Here is a 21,108-nt window from a genome sequence, read left to right as displayed (position 1 = left end):
GTAACTTTCTTTTAGAAGTTTGATATGTTTTGTGGGCAGAGCGCCTATCTGATAGAATATCACATGTTAAGGTGATTTGTTTGGTTTGTTGATTTTTCTCATTAGTGATGAACTGAGGAAAATATTTATTAATGTTAAGTAAGTTAAACTAATTTCATTGGTGATGTAAAATTGGTTTTATTTATGCTTACTATTACTGTTATTCCTACCTTTTTTATCCCCATAGCCAAAAATCTGTCTGTAGATTATCCCTACTATTTTTTTCCATGTCTTAAGTATTTCTAAATAATCTCTTCTAAACATTAAAGTGCATCTTTTGATACTATCAATGGTTTGAACATTTTTTAAGTTCACATCTTCTGCATTAAATTTTTGCTTTTTCTGTTTGTTTTAAAACTATTCCTTTGCCTCTTCCTAACCAGGCCCTATATCCCTGCTTTTTTGATGTCTCTCTTAATTTCATTCCATTTTGGGGGGGGGGGGGTATGTATTTTTTTTTCCTTTTGAAAAATAATTTACACATATCATTACACTTTGGTTATTTGTCAGTGAATTTTAAAAACGAAGGAGTTTTTTTTATACCTCATGACTTTTAGTCCTTGACTTTATCTTACTTGAGTATGACCTAGGAAATGAAGTCATAAGTCCAGTAAGTGTGTTAACAGCCTGAATTTTAAGGTTAAAGAAGAGAATTTTATCTGAATGATCTGTTTAACTTTAATGGGAATCCAGATTTAGAGGCCTGCTGTGTTTTTCGTTAGGCCAGAGACATTATCTCTGTAAATGCATTTCATGACAATTGATGCTTGCTTGCTTTTTTTTTTTTTTAATTTACCATTTTGAATATAAGGCCCTATAATGTCTGGTTGATAATTAGATTTTAAGATAAATTGTTCTCAGCCATGAGATTATTTAATATATGATAGAGGTACAAGATTTCACCAACTATATAATTCATATTAGAATTTATTTGTAGGGTGGTCAGATCCCATGTCATAATAATTTTTTGCTACATGTATTAAAGGAAAATTCTGATGTTTTCATTTCTTGTTTTTCAGAAAATGCCCCTCAGATTCCAGTGGCTACTCCCCAGGTCTCTCCTAACACAGTGAAACGTACTGGACCTCGATTATTGCTGATTCCAGTACAGCAAGGTTCTCCTACTCTTAGACCTGCCCCAAACACACAACTTCAGGGGCATCGGATGGTCTTGCAACCTGTGAGGAGCCCAAGTGGAATGAATCTATTCAGGCATCCTAATGGGCAGATTGTTCAGCTCCTCCCTTTGCATCAACTTCGAGGCTCTAATACTCAACCCAACTTACAGCCTGTCATGTTTCGGAACCCAGGTATAAATTTGGAGATCTTTCTAATGAATTTTTCTTTGGTGGAATCATTTAGCCATATGACTTGTTAATACACTAAGATTTTTTAGTCTCAGAGTTAACCTGTCCAGAAAGAAAAGCACTTGTAAGTCTTGATGTGAGTAGTGGTAATTAAAAAAAGTTTTTTTTTTTTTCTTCCCCTTTTACCAGGCTCCGTGATGGGAATCCGGTTACCCACTCCTTCCAAACCTTCAGAGACTCCACCATCTTCTGCTTCGTCCTCTGCTTTCTCTGTTATGAATCCTGTAATTCAGGCTGTTGGGTCTTCTCCAGCAGTGAATGTTATCACTCAGGCACCATCATTGCTTTCTTCTGGACCTAGTTTTGTGTCTCAGTCTGGTACATTGACCCTGAGGATTTCCCCTCCTGAACCACAGAGCTTTGCAAGTAAAACAGGCTCTGAAACCAAAATAACCTATAGCTCAGGAGGGCAGCCTGTTGGTACAGCCAGTCTTATTCCTCTCCAGTCTGGTAGTTTTGCTTTGTTACAGCTCCCTGGACAAAAGCCTGTTCCCAGTTCCATTCTTCAACACGTTGCTTCTCTTCAGATGAAGAAAGAGTCCCAGAGTGCAGACCAGAAAGATGAAACAAGCTTTTTAAAAAGAGAGCAGGAAACTAAGAAGGCCCTGCAGTCAGAAGGAGAAACTATAGATTCTGAAGCTAATATAATAAAGCAAAACTCAGGAGCTGCTGCCTCAGTAGAAATCCTGAGTGATTCTTTAGGAGATGGGGGTGATAATTTGGATGAAGAATCCCTTACAGAAGAAGGTCCTATAACTGTTAAATCTTCTGAGCACTCCTATATCACTGGGTCACACATAGGTGAAGACTATAAAGATGGAGATGAGCTTGGGATTCGAAATCATAAGAGTTCCAAAGAAAAACGGACTGTTCTAGAAGTTAAGACCATTTCCAAAAAAGCCAGCAATGTGACAGTCCAAAGTGCAAGTAATGTACAGCTTAAAAAGCTTGGTGATGTGAAAGTGGAACAGCAGAAAGGGTTAGAAAATCCAGAGGAAAACTCAAATGAATTTCCAGTCATCTCTAAGGAAGAAAGTAAGCTCGAATTATCAGGGAGCAAAGTTGGGGAGCAGCAGTCTTTTCCACAGCCAGAGGCCAAGGAGAAGGGATGTGGAGACTCTCTGGAGAAGGACAGTATTAGGGAGAGGTGGAGAAAACACCTGAAGGGCCCTCTGACTCAGAAATGTGTTGGAACTAAGCAAGAATGCAAGAAAGAGGCAGATGAGCAGTTAATTAAAGAAATAAAGACTTGTCAGGAAAATTCAGATGTGTTTCAACAAGAACAGAGCATCTCTGATTTACTTGGAAAAAGTGGAACTACTGAAAATGTCAGAGTTTTAAAAACTGAATGTGATTCTTGGAGTAGGATTTCTAGTCCTACAGCCTTCTCCATTGTTCCAAGGAGAGCTACAAAAGGGAGCAGAGGGGAAGGACGTTTTCAGGGTCACTTACTGCTGTCAGGAGAACAGATAGAACCAAAGCAAGAGAAGAATGGTGGACGAAGCAGTGCCGACTTGACTGTTTTGGATTTGGAAGAGGAGGACGAGGAAGAGGAGAATGAGAAAACCGATGATTCTATTGATGAGATTGTGGATGTTGTTTCTGACTACCAGAGTGAGGAGGTTGATGATGTAGAAAAGGTGGTGAGCCCATTTTTGTTGTGACTGAAACCTCAAGAATTTAAATGATTTATTAGAGACAGTAGCTTTCCCAGAAGATCACTAAGACCTGATACATTGAAATGGATGCCTAGGTTTAGATTATGATTAAATGACTTTATAGTTTTTAGGCTGTGTCAGTCAGGTAACATTTATTGAGCTTATATTGTTCTTTGAGACTTGTCTACTAGTATGGGAAGGCTGGCTTATTCCTTTGGGGGATAGATGCTTGAGAGTCCCTTTCAAGTTAGGTTTTAAAAAAAATTCTAAAACTACTACTCTCATTTCTTCTCAGTTTTTTTTTTTACATTTTCCATGTGAAGTGACTATAGCCTATCCGGTAGACATATAAAAAACTGAATGGGTGACCTTAGAACTTACCTACCTGCATTTAGAGAGATGTTTTTCTTTTTGGAGAAAAATGAAAAATACCATGCAGTATTTTAATATAATCCTGCCTTCAGTTATTTTTTTAATTATCTCCTAAAATTAGTTTCTAGAATTTATATTCTGAATTTGCATCATTTTCCTTTGTAATATGACCTTTATAATTTCACAAAATTTTTCTGAAGCCATTTTTGTAGGCTTCCTATTTAAGGTTGTAATCCTACCTGAGAAGCAGTATGATACAGGGCAGGAGTTGGACAAACTTTTTCTGTAAAGGGCTGGATTGTTAACATTTTAGACTTTGCAGGCTGGATGGCTTGCTGTTGGAATTGCTCAGTTGCTGTTATAGCATGAAAGCAGCCATAAACAATACTAAGTGAAACAGTGTGGCTGTATTCCAATGAAACTTTCATTTACAAAAAGAGGTGGCAAGCTTTGATTTGCTGATGCCTGACAGTGGGGTTTGATGTAAAACATAAGGATATTATAGCCAGCTGCCTATAGGGTGCCCTCAAATCTAAACTGTGTCCCTCTCTTTAGGAGCAGATAATATGGCCCTTTGTGGTGATTTTCATGCAGTTGGTTGTTTTAGAATCTCACTTCCATGAGATTCAGCCTCTGTATTATCTGGTCTTTCTCTGTTAATGCCTAACTGCCTTAATGCAGATAAAATATAACAAAAAGACTCCTATTTTAAAACTCTAAAATGTTTAACTATTCTAATGTTCCTATGTTGGTTTTTTCTGTACCTCAGTCGTCTCATTTGTAAAATGAGGATCTAGCTCTACAATTAGATGATTGTAATATACATTTGCCTTATCTATCTGTAGCCTCATCTTTTTTGAGGACAGGTACCTGTAGGTAGCTGAAGAATCTGAATTCATTGAGTTTAAGAATTACAGTTCTGCTTTTTGCAGACTCTCCCATTGTAAGTCAGCCTGGGTAAGCATCAGACCAAAGACAGTCCAACTTTAAAACCAGTGAAAACTATTGCTATCAGTAAAACTGACTTATAATAGAACTTTTATTGTGTCTTAATCAAGGGTGGCATTGCTTGGATTTCCTAATAGGGAATCTGACATACAAGGTACAGTGACCTTTTTCAAAGTAAGGGCATTATATTAAATGATCTCTAAAATCGAAATTCTACATTGTATTTTTGCACTTGTGTGACACGTTATGATATCTTTGTGCATGTGATTATTATATTGGAATAGTGTAAGGAAAGTAGTGAGTAGCCTATTTAATTTCAGTCTTCCATTGTGAAGTTTATTGGGTATTATTTACAAAGCCTGCAGTTAAAGTCATGCAGTAGGCAGACATTCTTCAGTTTAAATATAAGGCATTTACCTACATTATTATTCAAACTCTTTAGATTCTGTCAGGACACTGTTGATTTAGCTTCCTAAAGTTAATATATATTATTTGTATTGTTTAAATTCAATATACATTGTTGAAATTGTGCTTAAATTGGGAAACATAAATGATGACTTGCATTTAGTGTCTATCAGCTTATGGAACCTATAATTCATGGGGGTAAGTAATTTTTCCATCAAGTGTAAACAGAATTAATGAGGTTATTGGGATGCTTCGTTTTGAGTTGTGTCTCTCAGGTATACTACAATTATAGATAACATATTCCTGCTTTAGTTTCTGGCATAGTAAACACTACTTTTAAAGGTGGACTTAAAAATATCTGTAGATCCCAAAATACGTATGTTCTACTGTTTACATAAAATACACAATAAGCTTCCATGATAGGTGCTCAATAAATGCTTACTGATTGACTCTTTTTTTGTATTATCAAGTATGACAAGCTTGGGGTTTTTCCGTACTCGAAATTCTTCAAAAGCTATCCTTGTGCGGGATTGAGAGGCTTAGAAGACTGGGCTGCATTCTCTATTCATATCTGCATTGAGTCTGTCTTTGTGGGTGATAACAGGGTTAGCCATGAGGCACTCTTTTTTTTTTTTTTTTTTTAATGTTTATTTTTGAGAGAGTGAGACCGAGCGTGAGGAGAGGAGGGGCATAGAGAAGAGGGAGACACAGAATCTGAAGCAGGCTCCAGGCTCTGAGCTGTCAGCACAGAGTCTGATGTGGGCTTGAACTCATGAACCGTGAGATCGTGATCTGAGCTGAAGTTGGATGCTTAAATGACTGAGCCATCCAGGCACCCCAGTCCTGAAGCACTCTTAAAATAGAACCTGAATTTTTCTCGTTTCTCCTTTTCCATTCACCAGATTTTACTTTATTGCTCATTAATCTTAAGATTTATGAAGCTTTAATATTTCTGTAACCTGAATTTTTCCGCTAGAAATAACACTGAAGCATCAATATAGTCTAATAATGTCTGTCTAGTATGTATCTATGATTTTTAATGCAGTGCTTGGTTGTTAGTTTTAACATATGTTGTCTTCATAACTTAATTCCTTCTTACGATTAACAAGTTTATGATCACCTGTATTCATGGTATAAAGTCAATGTTGGGCCCTGGTTGATTTTATAAGGGGAGCATTCAGTTGAAAAGTTTAGGTGTGCTTACTTCCCAATATTTTATTGACTTTTGGAATGCTTTATTTCAGAATAACTGTGTAGAGTACATTGAGGATGATGAGGAGCAGGTGGACATAGAGACTGTGGAAGAGCTCTCTGAGGATATTAATGTTGCTCACATGAAGACCACAGCTGCCCAAACGCAGACTTTTAAACAGCCGTAAGTCTTAATTTCTCTTTGGATTTTTGTTTTTTGTTACTGTTTTTGTGACCATAAACAAAACTAAATGTTCCGTTTAGGAACTCTGGGTAACTGACCTGGTTCCTTTGTTCCTCTAGCTTTTTTCTGACTAGTAGATGAGGAGGGAGCTGGAATTCAGAGGTAATTAACTTGCCTTGGTTATTGCTACAAGACCATGTGTGAATGTGAATAACCTGTGTTTTTGGAGCCTGACACGTTGGTATTAAAATACTAGTTTTGTATGTAGCTATTTAAGCTTGGGCAAGTCGTTAATCTGAATCAGAGTTTTTACTGATTAAATGAGGAAAATGCTCCCAATTTGAAGCGTTCTATAAGATAATATATGCAGCTGGAGTAACTGACACTAGCGGACTACTCAACAGAGGTTAGTTCCTTTATCTTTTAAGAATAGGAATTAAATTCTAAATTTGGTTACTTTACTAGTTGAACAGGTAAGATACAGTTAGGAAAATTTTTACCTGTTCACATGATGAGACCAAAATACAGTATGATGACTTGCTCAGGAAAGTTTATTCCATTAGTAAGCCTTGTATTGGGGATTGTGGGGTGTGAGAGAACGATGGAAAAGAAGACAGGAGTTCTTATTGTGTGCCAGACATTGTGCTTTTTTCCTGGTATCTCATTCATGATGTAAACTAGCCCTGAGTTGAGAAAGAGTAATTCTTTGTCTCTGGTGATGCTGAGAAGGTGTAAGGATAGAGAAATAGGCCTAGTAATTTTCTTCATTCCAGAGCTATTTGGAGGCTACTTCATTTGCCTACTGGTTAAGATTGAAATAGTTTAAGTCTTGTAAAAACTTATTTAGGTTTAAAGTTAGCAGTATTGCTGGATAGAAGTTCATTTATACTAAAATTGATTTTCTGAACATGAGCAACAAACAAAAAAATGTTATCCAAAAGATGCCATTTATAATAGTAACAGAAAACCTGTTAGGGAGTATTAACAAAACCTTTGTAAAACTTCTATAAAATGTTATTGCAAGACATTGAAGATGAATTCAATAAATGGAGAGAAAGAATAGTACACAAAGAGCACACACTGTAAAAGAGCGGATTGGTAAACATTTAATTTTCTCTCTGTCGGCACACCATGAAAACAGTGAAAAGACAAATTCAGACTAAGGAAAATATGTTTGACATGTTTGACAAAGGATTAGTATCAAGGACATGCAATAATTATTTAAGTCCTTAAGAAAAAGTTGATGGAGTAGATAAGTACATAATGGATATTACAGGCAGTTCACAGAAGAGGAAACCCGGATAGCCAATAAACACATACAAATTTGTTCAAACTCACAAGTAATTAGAGATATACATGTTAAATCACAGTGGCTTCATTAATTCAGATCCATAAGATTAGCAAGTAATTGCGATTTCTGATAGTACTGTTGTGTCTAGTTGTGGAGCGATGGGAACATACTGCAGGTGGAAATGTAAATTGGTGCACTTTGGAGAGTAGTGTGACATGACTAAAGTTGACTTCCACACACTTCTTCCACTCAGCAATTCCACTCCTTGGTATGTATACCCTGGAAAAGTTCACATGTATGTACAAAGGGACATGCATGGGACTGTACATTGCAGTATTGTTTGCCATTGAGTAAATTTGGAAATAACCTAAATAGTTATTAGAATTCTGAAAAAGAAATTTCACACTTTGAAAATTCACACTTTGGAATACTGTATAGCAGTTAAAATGATTGAACTAGAACTGTGTATCAATATCTTAGATGTAATGTTGAGTGAAATCAAATGAAGAAAGATTCACTATATTGAGGGGGGTGCCTTAGTGGCTCAGTTGGTTAAGCATCTGACTCTTGATTTTGGCTCAGGTCATAATCTCTTGGTTTGTGAGTTTGAGCCCTACATCAGGCTCTGTGTTGACAGGGCAGAGCCTGCTTAGGATTCTCTCTTTCCCTTTCTCTCTGCCCCTCTCCCCTGCATCCCCCCCCCCCCCCAAATAAAAAAGAAAGATACACTATAGTGTATAATGTTTAAAGTGCTACATAATATTACTAGTAAAACTGCAAAGCTATGCATGGTAAAAACTCCTTTTGGGAGTGTTCACCTATGAGAAAGGAGAGGAAGGAATGTGATTGGGTGGGCTGCACATAAGATCTCCTGTATTTTTGAGATGTTTTATTCCTCAGGCTGGGTGGTAGTTACCTGGTTGTTCATTATGTGTTTTGTTGATATAGTTTTGTATGTATGAAATATTTTATGTTTGAAAAAGTAATTAGCTAGCAATTGTAGGGACTGTTTGGCACAGAGGAAAAAAAGCATACTGTTGAATTAAATTATATTGCCACATATATATAGGGCCTTGGCAAAAAGAAGCTGGTTACACTTTAAACAATTTGGGATGGTTTTGTTTAGTGTAGCTGTGAAATAGGTCTTGGGTTACTATTTCAGTAAGACATTGGAAAATATTGTCTTTACCTAGGTGCCGTACCCATATCTCTGCAGATGAAAAAGCTGCTGAAAGGAGTCGAAAGGTATTTACAGTATGTTTAATGACAATTATCTAATAAAATTGATAACATTTGTCATTAGGGTTTAAAATAATGTTAGTTATATTAGGTATGACTTTTTTCATGGCAATTTTTTACCAGTGAGTTAATAGAATCTGCTCCTTTTTCTTAATGAAATTATAGTATTAAAATGCTTCCCCCCCTTTTAATTTTCTACTACTCCCAGATGATAGAATATTCTAGAACAATTAAAATGGTTATGGAGTTGATGAAAATTGACGTGCTTACTTGAAAACGAATCCTATACTCTTAATTCTTTGTGTGATGTGAAAAAAAACCTGGCGGTTTTTTTTGTTGAGATTCATGATTTTCAGTATCCTAAAAAATTATTCTCTGAAATGATGGGTAGCAATTCATGGAGCCATTAAATTTGGAACCTCCTTTGATTTTCTTAGATGTCATTATACCATAATTAATCAAGGGTTTTTTTTTTTTCTTTATCCTTACTAACATTATGAATGAAACAGAGTTTGATTATTTAAACCATTTTCCAGTTGTTACTCTGTCTTTTTGATTTAAGTGGTAAAAACAATTCTGGAGATTGGGGTTGAGGTGGAAAGTGGTATTTAAGTCTTTTCAGAAACCACTGGGTGATTAGTCTGGGTTTGTTTGGGGGGGGGATACATAAATTACATTATTGTAATAATTTTGCATGTATTACTATATTGTATTTTTTCATTCATCCTAAAATATTTTCAGGTGTAAGAATTTTCATTATAGCTTGTATTCACAAGCCATTGTTTATACCCTAATTATTATTACATGTAAATCATTTGTAGTGTTTTGCTATATTTAAACTTGATATTAATTTTCTATCTTGTATCTTTTTATTTTCCCATACTATATAATGCACAAGGAGTTTGACTTTAGGGAGACCATGATTTTATATAAGAGTTTTGGAGTACTATCTGGATTGTGATAAAGGCCAACGGTGTAAAAAAAAAAAAAAAAGGGTAATTAGAGACATCAGAAGGGGAAAAACAAAACCAAGAAACTGTAGAAGACAGGAAATGTCATTATTACTCGCTTTGAGTAGTAGTCACATTGTCTTAATATGGTAGCCACTGTTAATAATTTTTTTCAAACTTCTATAATCTGTGAATAAAGTATGGAAGACTTGCAGTTTTGAAAAAATGTGTAAGTAGAAATGACAAATTGGAAGGTTAAAGAAGAGAAATAGACGGAAGAAGACGTGGAAGGATATGAGTGCTTGATATCCTCGTTTTACAAAGAGACACTGTTGATGAGAAGTTGAGATAGAATTATACTCAAGTGACAAAGGGATCAAGAGAAGAATTAGAATTAATGATACATCTATATTAGGAAGATGGGATTGTAAGAGGTGGGACAGTGGTGTGAGCTAAATCTTGTGCATAGCAGAGAGTAGATAGATAGCATTGAAAATTAGGAAGTATAAGCTTGGGGCACCTGGGTGGCTCAGTTGGTTAAGCGTCCAACTTTGGCTCAGGTCATGAACTCATGGCTCATGAGTTTGAGCCTCACGTCAGGCTCTGTGCTTACAGCTTGGGGCCTGGAGCCTGCTTCAGATTCTGTGTCTCTCTCTCTGCTCCTCCCCACTAATGCTCTGTCTTTCTCTTTCTCTCTCTCTCTCTCAAAAATAAATAAACATTAAAAAAAAAGAATAACCTAATCTTGTTTCTTACATAGAGTATAGATTTAGGAACTAGAAAAAGCCTAAAAGAAACAGAAAGTTGTTGTTTTTAAGGATCCAGATACATGTATAGGGCACAGTTGGTTTTCATTATAAGCTCTTCAAATATTTATATTTAAAACCCTATATGCGTCTATTCTTTTCAGTGATAAGTAACTTGTAAAAGTGAAGTAGAATAAATAAGAGAAAGACGTCTAAGGCATACTGAGGGTCAAGAAGGACTTTGCTGAAAAATGCAAAGTTTGACTTTTAAATGTTAAGTTTTGGAGGATAGGGTGGGAGGAATGGGTGCAAGCCACCATCTGTCTGTGTAATGGCAAAGTGGTGTGAGATTGCATAGTGTGTTTTGGAAACTTCTCGCACTTTGGAATGGTTGGAGAGAAAGGTGATTTAAGAAGAATGATAGTTGATCGGTCACCAAATTGTAAATGATCTTAAAGCTTTTAAGAAAAATATTTTAAACCTGTTTTCCATCAGTTAAGATTCTGTTGAAATTTTTATGTAATTTGTGTCATGAAAAAAAGTTTTAATAATAAATTACTTGCATAAGCCTTTTTTTAGATTCCCTTGCCTCACTTTCTCCCTCATTTGAGAACAATTGAAATTTGAGCTGAAAAGTGATTTACACTGTTGAAGTTAGATTTGCAGCAGGATAGACTTATAGTAAGATGACCAATATTGAAAGGTTGTTAACAACAGTCCAGACAGAAGATGCTGGGTATCTGGTATGGAACAGAGCCATTTAGGATGGAAGAAGAGGGCAGGTACAAATGAAAGATAATCAGGTGGCTATCTTTTGTTTGCATAGGCTCCACCAATTCCTCTAAAACTGAAGCCTGATTACTGGAGTGAAAAACTACAGAAAGAAGCAGAAGCTTTTGCTTATTATCGCCGGACACACACTGCCAATGAGCGTCGCCGGCGTGGTGAAATGAGGGATCTCTTTGAGAAATTGAAGATTACATTGGGATTGCTTCATTCTTCTAAGGTTTCCAAAAGTCTCATTCTCACTAGGGTAAGTGTTCTGTATAAATGACCGACAAACGAGAATTTGACAAAGAGAATCTTCTAGAGCTACTATGAGAAAGAGAATCATCACCCTAAGAGGGAGATTGAAGTAGAGCTTGTATTTAACATTTGAATGTGGACTAGTGAACTCCCAGCAAATCCTGTAAGGAGAAGAACCCTTAAGCTGCTGAGTCAAAGTAGTTTTTTATTGGAAGTCAAGTTCTTTTTTTTTTTTTTTTCCAACGTTTATTTATTTTTGGGACAGAGAGAGACAGAGCATGAACGGGGGAGGGGCAGAGAGAGAGGGAGACAGAATCGGAAACAGGCTCCAGGCTCTGAGCCATCAGCCCAGAGCCTGACGCGGGGCTCGAACTCACGGACCGCGAGATCGTGACCTGGCTGAAGTCGGACGCTTAACCGACTGCGCCACCCAGGCACCCCGGAAGTCAAGTTCTTAATCGGCAGAACTATCTTAACTTCAGATTAAGTCAGAAACTCTAGTTGACTCTAGAGTTGAATCTCTTTTGGTGTTCTCCATAGCACTAGAACAGTTTACTACAGTGAAGGGCACAATGTAAGTGATATTTTAACATAGTTTTTAACAATTGCCAGCCATTTTAAAAGGAAATCTGAAATATCTAAGGTAATTAAATTGCTTTTGAGTAGAAGTTGGAGGAGTATAAGGCAAACATTCATATTCCTGTAGAACACAGTTATTTCAGCCAGACTTTACTTAGACTAGGAGGTGATTTTATTTTTATTTTTTAAGATTTTTGACGTTTATTTTTTTTTTTAACGTTTATTTATTTTTGAGACAGAGAGAGACAGAGCATGAACAGGGGAGGGGCAGAGAGAGGGGGAGACACAGAATCTGAAACAGGCTCCAGGCTCTGAGCGGTCAGCACAGAGCCTGACACGGGGCTCGAACTCACGGACCGTGAGGTCATGACCTGAGCCGAAGTCGGACGCTTAACCGACCAAGCCACCCAGGCGCCCCAACGTTTGTTTATTTTTGAGAGAGCGAGAGAGAGAGAGAGAGAGAGAGAGAGAGAGAGAGGCAGACTGCAAGCAGGGGAGGGGCAGAGAGAGAGGGAAAGACAGAATCAGAAGCAAGCTACAGGCTCTGAAATGTCAGCACAGAGCCCGATGCGAGGCTTGAACATGAGATCATGACCTGAGCCAAAGTTAGACGCTTAATCGACTGAGCCACCCAGGCACCCATTAAAATTTTTTTTTTTAAAGTTTATTTGTTTTGAGAGAGAGGGAACAGGAGCGGGGTAGGGGGGACAGAGGGAGGGAGGGAGGGAGAGAGAGAGAGAGAGAGAAAGAAAAGAAAGAAAAGAAAAGAAAAAAGAAAATCCCAAGCAGGCTCTGCACTGTGCTCCAATGTGGGGCTTGAACTCACGAACCTCAAGATCATGACCTAAGCTGAAATCAGGAGTCAGATGCTTACCTGACTGAGCCACCATGCACATGCCCTGTAGGAGGTGATTTTAAAGTGATTATTACAGGCGCCCGGGTGCCTCATTTGGTTGAGCATCCCACTTTGGCTCAGGTCATGATCTCCTGGTTTGTGGGTTCGAGCCCTGCGTTGGGCTCCTGGAGTCTGCTTTAGATTCTGTGTCTCCCTCTCTCTGCTCCTCCCCTGCTTGATATCCCTCCCTCCCTCCCTCCCTCCCTCCCTCCCTCTCTCTTTCTCTGTCTCTCTGTCTCTCTCTGTCTCTCTCATCTCTCAAAAATAAAATCTTAAAAGGAAAGTAAAGTTGATTAAAATCAAAGCAGAGTAAAATGTTTTATATCTCCTTGTAGTAGTAGAAATACCTGTGAACCACTCAGTGATGCTCTTTGGAAATAATCATGTTTCTTAGAAGAATAAGCCAGAAAACCTCCTGCAGTTTAACAGATAAGTTTCCGAAGCATCAAGAATTGTTTCAAATGACATTATAAAGTTTTCTAAAATACTTGTCAAACTTTTTTCATTAAAGAAATTGAGTAGGCCTTACCTGTTCTTAGGAAAGAGTGAATCAATTTACATGACATTAATTTCTTGTTTGTAGGCATTCAGCGAAATTCAGGGACTAACAGATCAGGCAGACAAATTGATAGGACAGAAAAATCTCCTGACTCGAAAACGGAATATTTTGATACGGAAAGTATCATCTCTTTCAGGTGAGATATGTGAATGATCTCTGGTAAAGAATATAATATAACGTCTTTAGTGAGGAGTAATCCTTAGTAGACTTTTCAGATATTACTTAGTTTATGGCTTGGTTCCCAGAGTTAACAGTAGAGTTACCTTTTGATTGGGTGAGGTGTTTCTTCTGGAATATAATCATTCTTGCTTTCCATAATTTTGGGGAATATAGTTAAATCAACTGGATTTCAGTTGACCCTATTTCTCATTATGTGGGGTCACATAATGAGCCGTGTGATGGTTTATTCCTTATCAACCTATAGGTAAGACAGAAGAAGTGGTCCTGAAGAAGTTAGAGTATATTTATGCAAAACAACAAGCACTAGAGGCACAAAAAAGAAAAAAGAAGATGGGATCAGATGAGTTTGATGTGTCTGCCAGAACTAGCAAACAGCAGGAAGGATCTTCTGCATCATCTGTAGATGTTGGACAGATGTTTATAAATAACAGGAAGGGGAAACCTTTGATTCTTTCCAGAAAAAGAGACCAGGCCACAGGTAGGAGGGACATGTTTTGCTTTTCTTAATGTAGGTGAACATCAGTTTAATTCAGTGGACTGAGTCTTTTTTTGGCCATAATTTTAGATTTAATTAAATGAATTAAAGATGGGTTGTATAAAAAATATTAACCACATTAGATTTTAGTTTCTAACTTTATACATTCAAGTAAATCCTAAGAAGTTACCAGTATGGTAACCTGTAAAACCTACTTTTGATAGCAGTCAGGTTATTCTAATGTTTCAGCGAGTATTTTTTTTTTTTTAATTTTTTTTTTTTTCAACGTTTATTTTTGGGACAGAGAGAGACAGAGCATGAACGGGGGAGGGGCAGAGAGAGAGGGAGACACAGAATCGGAAACAGGCTCCAGGCTCTGAGCCTTCAGCCCAGAGCCTGACGCGGGGCTTGAACTCACGGACCGCGAGATCGTGACCTGGCTGAAGTCAGACGCTTAACCGACTGAGCCACCCAGGCGCCCCTCAGCGAGTATTTTTTTAAGTTGTCATCTTTTCAGACTTTAATACGTAAACTCTTGATTTCCCCGTAATTCTGTTCACAAGTTGAGGAAGTTTGGGTCTTTATTTGTCGTGCTGAAACTAATAAATTGAAATTAAAAAAAAAAATCAATTTTGTTGAATCAGGCTCCATTTTCATCAGATTGCCCATCAATCAGTTGCTGTTAAGGAGCAAAAGTAAATTGGTTTTAAGTTCTTGTTCTCTCCTATCTTGATTTTGGAAATGAGGCTATATTGATTTTATATTACTTGTTTATATTCTTAGAGAATAGTGTATCCTTTTTTACTCTTTGGGTGGCCCATTGTATCAACCAGGATATCTAAGAGAAAAGTAGTGATGGATACTAAAATATGAGTTAGTTTTAACATTGCAGATTCAAATGATGTTATTGCCATGAAAAGATTTTAATGATCATTTTGTCTAGTCCACCTCATTTCATAGATGGAAAAGCTAGAGGTTTGAGAGCTAGAAACTTAAATTACTTTGTTAGAGGTGTATAAGGAAAGCAAGCCTGGGGATAGGATTTTGCATGCCTTTATCCTGATTCACTGTCAAGACTATTGGGACCATTGGTTCCTTAGCTCTTTTCCTCAACATAAGTTCTGTCCCTTAGGAGAATCCGTGGACAGATAACCCATTACACAGTGAAAAGTGGTCAAAAAATAAATTCCCAGTTGAGGTACCCTAACTAAATTTGAAATTTTACCCTTTGCTTTTTAAGTCAATGTGTGGTTTTAGGGATATTGCCTCGGCTTCTAGGCTATACTAGCATTAATTGCAGACCTTTTATCCTTAACCAATTTCTCATTTTCCTTACAGAAAATACCTCACCCTCTAACACTCCACACACCTCTGCCAACATCGTGATGACTCCGCAAGGGCAATTGCTCACCTTAAAAGGTCCTTTATTCTCAGGACCAGTGGTAACTGTTTCTCCTGCTCTCTTAGAAACCGATCTGAAGCCTCAAGCTGCTACCAGTGCTGTGGCTCAATCAGGTATGTTGTAAGTATTGTCCTCTATGGGTAGTAAAAAAGTTATCCCTGATATCTCACTGTGAGAGAGAAAGCCTTTGAATGTGTTCTGTAACGATAAGGTCTCTTATGTTTGCATGTGCCTTGGAAAGAGATGACCCTCTTTTAAAATTTTTTTTTTTTTTTAACGTTTATTTATTATTGAGGGACAGAGACAGAGCATGAGCAGGGGAAGGGCAGAGAGAGGAGGAGGCACAGAATCCGAAGCAGGCTCCGGGCTCCGAGCTGTCAGCCTAGAGCCCGACGCGGGGCTTGAACCCACAAACTGCTAGATCATGACCTGATCTGAAGTCAGACGCTTAATTGACTGAGCCACCCAGGCGCCCCTGACCCTCTTTTTAGAACATGTTTGGCTCTATTGATTTTTTTTTTTTTTTTTTAAACATGGGATTGGGAACTCTTTTGTGATTTTTAGTTAATTCTGAGTAGGAAAAAACACTGAAAATATTTGAAAGTAAAAGGAAGATGAGGAGTCATTGTTTAGTTTTTGGCATTGACAAATACTTACCAATCTTATGTGGTATTCTGAGATGGTGCACTCCTAGGTTACCAGCCAGATTCAATTTGAGCATGACTCCCTTTTGGGGATAAGGAGTAGAGTTGGAAAGGAAGTCTCACTTTGATGATTTAGGTTTCAGGCACCTAAATTTCTGTTAAGGCAGAAGGGTATCTTTATCAGTACTAATATTGTTAAACTCATTCTGGAGTGGTCATCTTTTCTTTTACAGTGCTGCCTCTAGGGCTTCGTTTTTCCCTCAGAGTAGCAGTTAATTGGGTGAACAGAATCAAGATGCATGTCTGCCTCAGTATAAAGAATTAACCGGGGAGCTTTCCTATAAAATATTAAATAAAACTTTTAATATCAAAGAATATTAACCAGTCCTTTGGTTAGTCCTTTTACCTATTTTCTTAGGTTGTTTTTTTTTTCCTTTTTTTCCTAATGTTTATTTTTGTGAGTGAGAGAGAGCATGAGTGGGGGAGGGGCAGGGAGAGAAAGAGGGAGACACAGAATCCGAAGGACGCTCCAGGCTCTGAGCTGTCAGCACAGAGCCCGACGCGGGGCTTGAACTCATGAACCACGAGATCATGACCTGAGCCGAAGTCAGACGCTTAACCAACTGAGCTACCATGCGCCCCTACCTATTTACTTGTTAAGCTAGGTCTCCATAATTTGAAGAACTAATAGTTCCTTTCATCTTTTTGATAAAAGTAAACTGGTGAATTTTGACTACCAACTTTCTGAGAGATCTCAGGTCATTGGGTATGAATGAGAGAGGAATGCTTACTGCTGTAGAACTAAATGAATTTTTTTCCCCCCCCAGAAAATGACGACTTATTTATGATGCCAAGAATTGTTAATGTGACATCATTGGCCACAGAGGGAGGTTTGGTAGATATGGGTGGCAGCAAATATCCTCATGAAGTTCCTGATGGCAAGCCACCTGACCACCTGAAAAGTACTGTCAGGAATGAAGATAACTCCTTTGAAGATTCGGGTAGAATCTCTTCCAGAGGCAACCATAGAGATGGCAGAGTGGCACTGGGTCCAACACCAGTTTTTCTGGCAAATAAAGATTCTGGTTTTCCACAAATAGTTGATGTTTCCAGTATGCAAGAAGCACAAGAGTTCTTACCCAAAAAGATTGCTGGTGAAATGAGAGGTATTCAATATAAATGGAAAGAGTGTGAATCTAGACGGGAGAAACTGAAGCCAAAGGAGTCCACATTTCATAAATTGAAGATGAAAGATCTCAAAGACTCCAGTATAGAGATGGAACTGAGAAAGGTAGCATCAGCTATAGAGGAAGCAGCGCTGGATCCCGGCGAACTGCTAACTAATATGGAAGATGAGGATGATACTGATGAGACACTGACTTCTCTGCTCAATGAGATTGCCTTTCTTAATCAGCAACTAAATGATGACTCTGTTAGCCTGGCTGAACTGCCCAGCTCTATGGATACGGAGTTCCCAGGGGATGCTCGACGGGCTTTTATCAGTAAACTTCCTCCTGGGAACCGAGCGACTTTCCAGGTTGGCCACTTGGGAACTGGTTTGAAAGAGTTGCCTGATGTACAAGGGGAGAGTGACTCTGTCAGTCCTCTCCTCTTGCACTTGGAAGATGATGACTTTTCTGAGAATGAAAAACAACTTGCAGAACCAGCATCTGAGCCAGATGTCCTTAAGATTGTTATCGACTCTGAGATAAAGGATTCCCTCCTTTCTCACAGGAAAGCCAGTGATGGAGGGAAGAGTACTTCTGGTGTCCCTGCAGAGCTTGAAAATGTGTCCTCACCTCCCATCCTACACATGAAGGCTGGCCTAGAGAACAACAGCACAGATACTTTGTGGAGGCCTATGCCAAAGTTAGCACCTCTAGGTTTAAAAGTAGCTAATCCTTCTAGTGATACAGATGGTCAGGGTCTCAAGGTGATGCCTTGTTTGGCACCTATAGCTGCCAAAGTTGGACACAAAATGAACTTAACAGGGAATGACCAGGAATGCCGGGAGAGCAAGGTGATGCCTACATTGGCACCTGTTGTGGCCAAATTGGGCAACTCTGGGGCCTCACCAAGTTCTGCAGGGAAATGAACTTTCCTGTCCTCAGGCAGAAGCCAGGCTATGAGGGAAACCTCCTTTCTCTGTAGGCATCTGTTTATTTGTGTCATGGAACTGTGATCCTTGACTTTGATGCAGTGGATGATGGTAGAGAAAGGGGGTAGGGTGCTGACCTCGGTATAAGAAATTACTACTATGAAATTCTGATCATGTTAAAATGTGTTACCTCACTTGTGGTGCTGGGTCTCCTCATCCTCTCTAAGAAGATGTGATCCATTACTGAACACGAGGTGCCCCTCTTACCCAAGGAATTCATAACAAGACTCTAGGTCCATAGTGGTTCCTAGTTCTTCCCTCCCAGAGAAAAAGCTGCTTGAGACTTTGCAGTTGTTATGGGCTGAGTTGTAGTGGATAGCTATTGTTTATGTGGCTTAAGTCTGAAATCCAAGGAATGTGATGCACTCGGGCAAAGGGATCCAGAAGAGAGTTTTTAGTTGGTGGTTCGAGTAGGGTGAGAGAGGATGGGTACCATGGAATACCAAAGTGAAATGCTTTGTGTCATTCAGCAAAATATTCTCTTCTGTCATATCCCAAGTAGCTTCCATTTCCTTATCTTTCAATCAGAATTACAAATCCAAGCCTTCTGGTAAAGTAGGAATGCTTTTAACTTTTATTACTGAGGTGATTATTTTCAGATGTTAAAATACTAGCTCTCCCTTACTGTCTGAGTGTTGAAAAGACATTTCACGGTACCAGGGGTTTCTACCTGGGATACATATTTTGGAAGTAGGCATGGAGGGAGCCCTCCCCTTTTCACATATCACATCACTCAAGAGACAGCTAGAATGAAAAGCATTCCCTGCCCAGACCGGAGACCGCGGCCAAAACAGAAAAAATTGTGGGGCTGGATATTTCCCAAATCAAACCAGCCTCCTGGTGCTTGAAGGTTTCATTCACTTTTACCTGCACAGGATGTAAAGGAAAGAAAAGTCACAGTAGGCACTCTTTACCAGGGAAATGAGGCAGTATTTGAATCACAAGATATATTTTTTATTACCTGCTACCATGGATTCAATGATCTGTAGAGCTTTTTCACTCGTAAGCTGTCAGGGTATGAAGGACTGACAGCCTGTAAAGATAAAGATATTTATATTTTTGTATAGTTGTTTTCATAGATTTCTCAAAGGCTGAAGTTTTCAACCTAGAAGATGAGATTTGTATTGAGTATAGAAATGATGTTTCCTATCTAGTTTGTAAATAATCATGGTGCACTTGAGGGGTCTCTTAGAAACTCCTGGGGGCAAGAATCACTATTCTGAAAATGTATAGATTGGGATTTAGCTGCTGCATTTTGCCTTTCTTAAATAATTATATTTTGGAATGTAACCCCTGTTCTGTCTTCATTGACAGGATTTGCTTGTGTTGTGAAACACTAACACAAGAGCTTCCAGTGCCTGGGCTGTGCCTAGGTGATGCTATTTCTTCTACATCCCCCTTGCCTTCTTTATGCCAAATCCCACTCAGCAGATCTTCAGATGTAGGTTGTTGAGGCCAGCTTTGGAATAGTTCTAGCCAGTGAATTAGTACTTCCATGGTTGGTTCCCTTTCTAGTAACTCTGGTAATTAGATTGAAAAGGGTGGAAAAATTTCCTCTGCAATTGCAGTGGGAGCAAATTCTTTGTTGTCATTGTGCTACTTGCCTTTCTAGACCTGCTCATCAGCATTCAACCTTCCCTCCTCTAAAAGTTACTGAAGAAGCTTGAAGTAGGTAATGAGTGCCCCTTAGCTTCTCATTATCCCTCCCACTATTTACCCAGCAGAGTTCATTCAATGCCTTAGCCAAGGAGTCCAGCACCTGTCTCCCCTGCTAATAATTGACCTTGGAGATCCTAGTATTTTAATCCAGGTATAGCAGTTTCCCATTATTAACTTGCTTGTCTCGTCCTCACATTTCCTCCTGACTTCCCAAGGCTCTTGTTAATGGCTTTTGAGGGTCAGCCAAGGAGAAGGCAAGTGAGTGAATAATCCTCAGGAAAAGAAGGACCATTCTGCTTCTGAACACTTTTCCCTTTTTAGAAGAAAGTAAAGAGGTAATAATCAGTTCTTAATGCAAAGATATTTGACTCTGTTCATGAGAGATGTACAAAGATGGAAATGAGAGATGATTCCAGGTCTGCAAGAAGGCTGTAGATGTCATTACAAACTCCCAGGATAATGGTGTTTTCAAGACCTCTTAGAACGAGTAAGTTGTGAAGGCTAATTTGAAGGAGGGCTCTATCTTCAGAACAGTCCGGCAGTCTTGACAGAAATCTCAAATCTCCAAAAACTCCTACCCTTTAACCTTACCCCAAGAGAAACTGATCTATGAAAATGACATGTGTGATTGTGAAAGATGTAGTTGAGTGAGAGGAGTTGAGGAACTGGGAGGATAGTGAGCTCTCACCCTAACACTATAAGAAGCATGATCTCAGTAGACCAATAATTCGCCTTTTTATACATCTGTAAATAAATGGAATGTTTTTAAGAATATAATTATGTCAGATTTAGCCTTTTCTTTTATATATTAAATATATATCTTTCTTTTTCTGCTTTTGAAAAATGACTATTTTTTTAGAAACGTAAGAACAGAAGTTTGGTGAGTGGAAGGCAGAATGTATAAACTTGAAATAAATCAGTTATAATAATGAAAGGAGGACTTGGTGTTGGGAGGTTTGTGCTGAGTTGGAGTAGAGAAATCTAATACCCGGAGTCATTTGAGAGAGGTACCACTGAAGTAATTTTATCATAGGAATTCCTTACTGTTTTCAACGTTTCTGACCTGCCATTTGGAGAGATTTTTGCTAATCCTTGTAGCATGTTTTACATGGAGACTTCAAAAATTTCCACAAAATGACAG

At 38.4% G+C, this 21,108-nt stretch overlaps 1 protein-coding gene across 14 annotated transcripts in view; it reads left to right on the top strand.

Moving 5' to 3' along the window:
* The window catches only part of MGA (MAX dimerization protein MGA), a 170,331-nt gene extending 149,537 nt beyond the window's left edge, over positions 1-20,794 (top strand). For 10 of the 14 annotated variants that reach the window (XM_047864126.1, XM_047864124.1, XM_047864133.1 and 7 more), the window contains exons 16-24: positions 1,059-1,349; positions 1,536-3,049; positions 6,034-6,164; positions 8,649-8,700; positions 11,217-11,423; positions 13,474-13,585; positions 13,874-14,107; positions 15,443-15,619; positions 16,978-20,794. In XM_047864126.1, the coding sequence (XP_047720082.1) occupies positions 1,059-1,349; positions 1,536-3,049; positions 6,034-6,164; positions 8,649-8,700; positions 11,217-11,423; positions 13,474-13,585; positions 13,874-14,107; positions 15,443-15,619; positions 16,978-18,245 (3,986 nt within the window). In that variant the 3' untranslated portion in view covers positions 18,246-20,794. The remainder of the gene's footprint in view (positions 1-1,058; positions 1,350-1,535; positions 3,050-6,033; positions 6,165-8,648; positions 8,701-11,216; positions 11,424-13,473; positions 13,586-13,873; positions 14,108-15,442; positions 15,620-16,977) is intronic. The other 4 variants (XM_047864131.1, XM_047864129.1, XM_047864136.1 and 1 more) reach the window with 2 other exon arrangements.
* The last annotated feature ends 314 nt before the right edge of the window (positions 20,795-21,108 follow it).

This window comes from Prionailurus viverrinus, chromosome B3 (genome assembly GCF_022837055.1).
Source record: "Prionailurus viverrinus isolate Anna chromosome B3, UM_Priviv_1.0, whole genome shotgun sequence".
Lineage (NCBI taxonomy): Eukaryota > Metazoa > Chordata > Mammalia > Carnivora > Felidae > Prionailurus > Prionailurus viverrinus.
The sequence above is the reverse complement of the archived record's forward strand: the minus strand, read 5'-3'. Positions and strand labels throughout refer to the sequence as shown.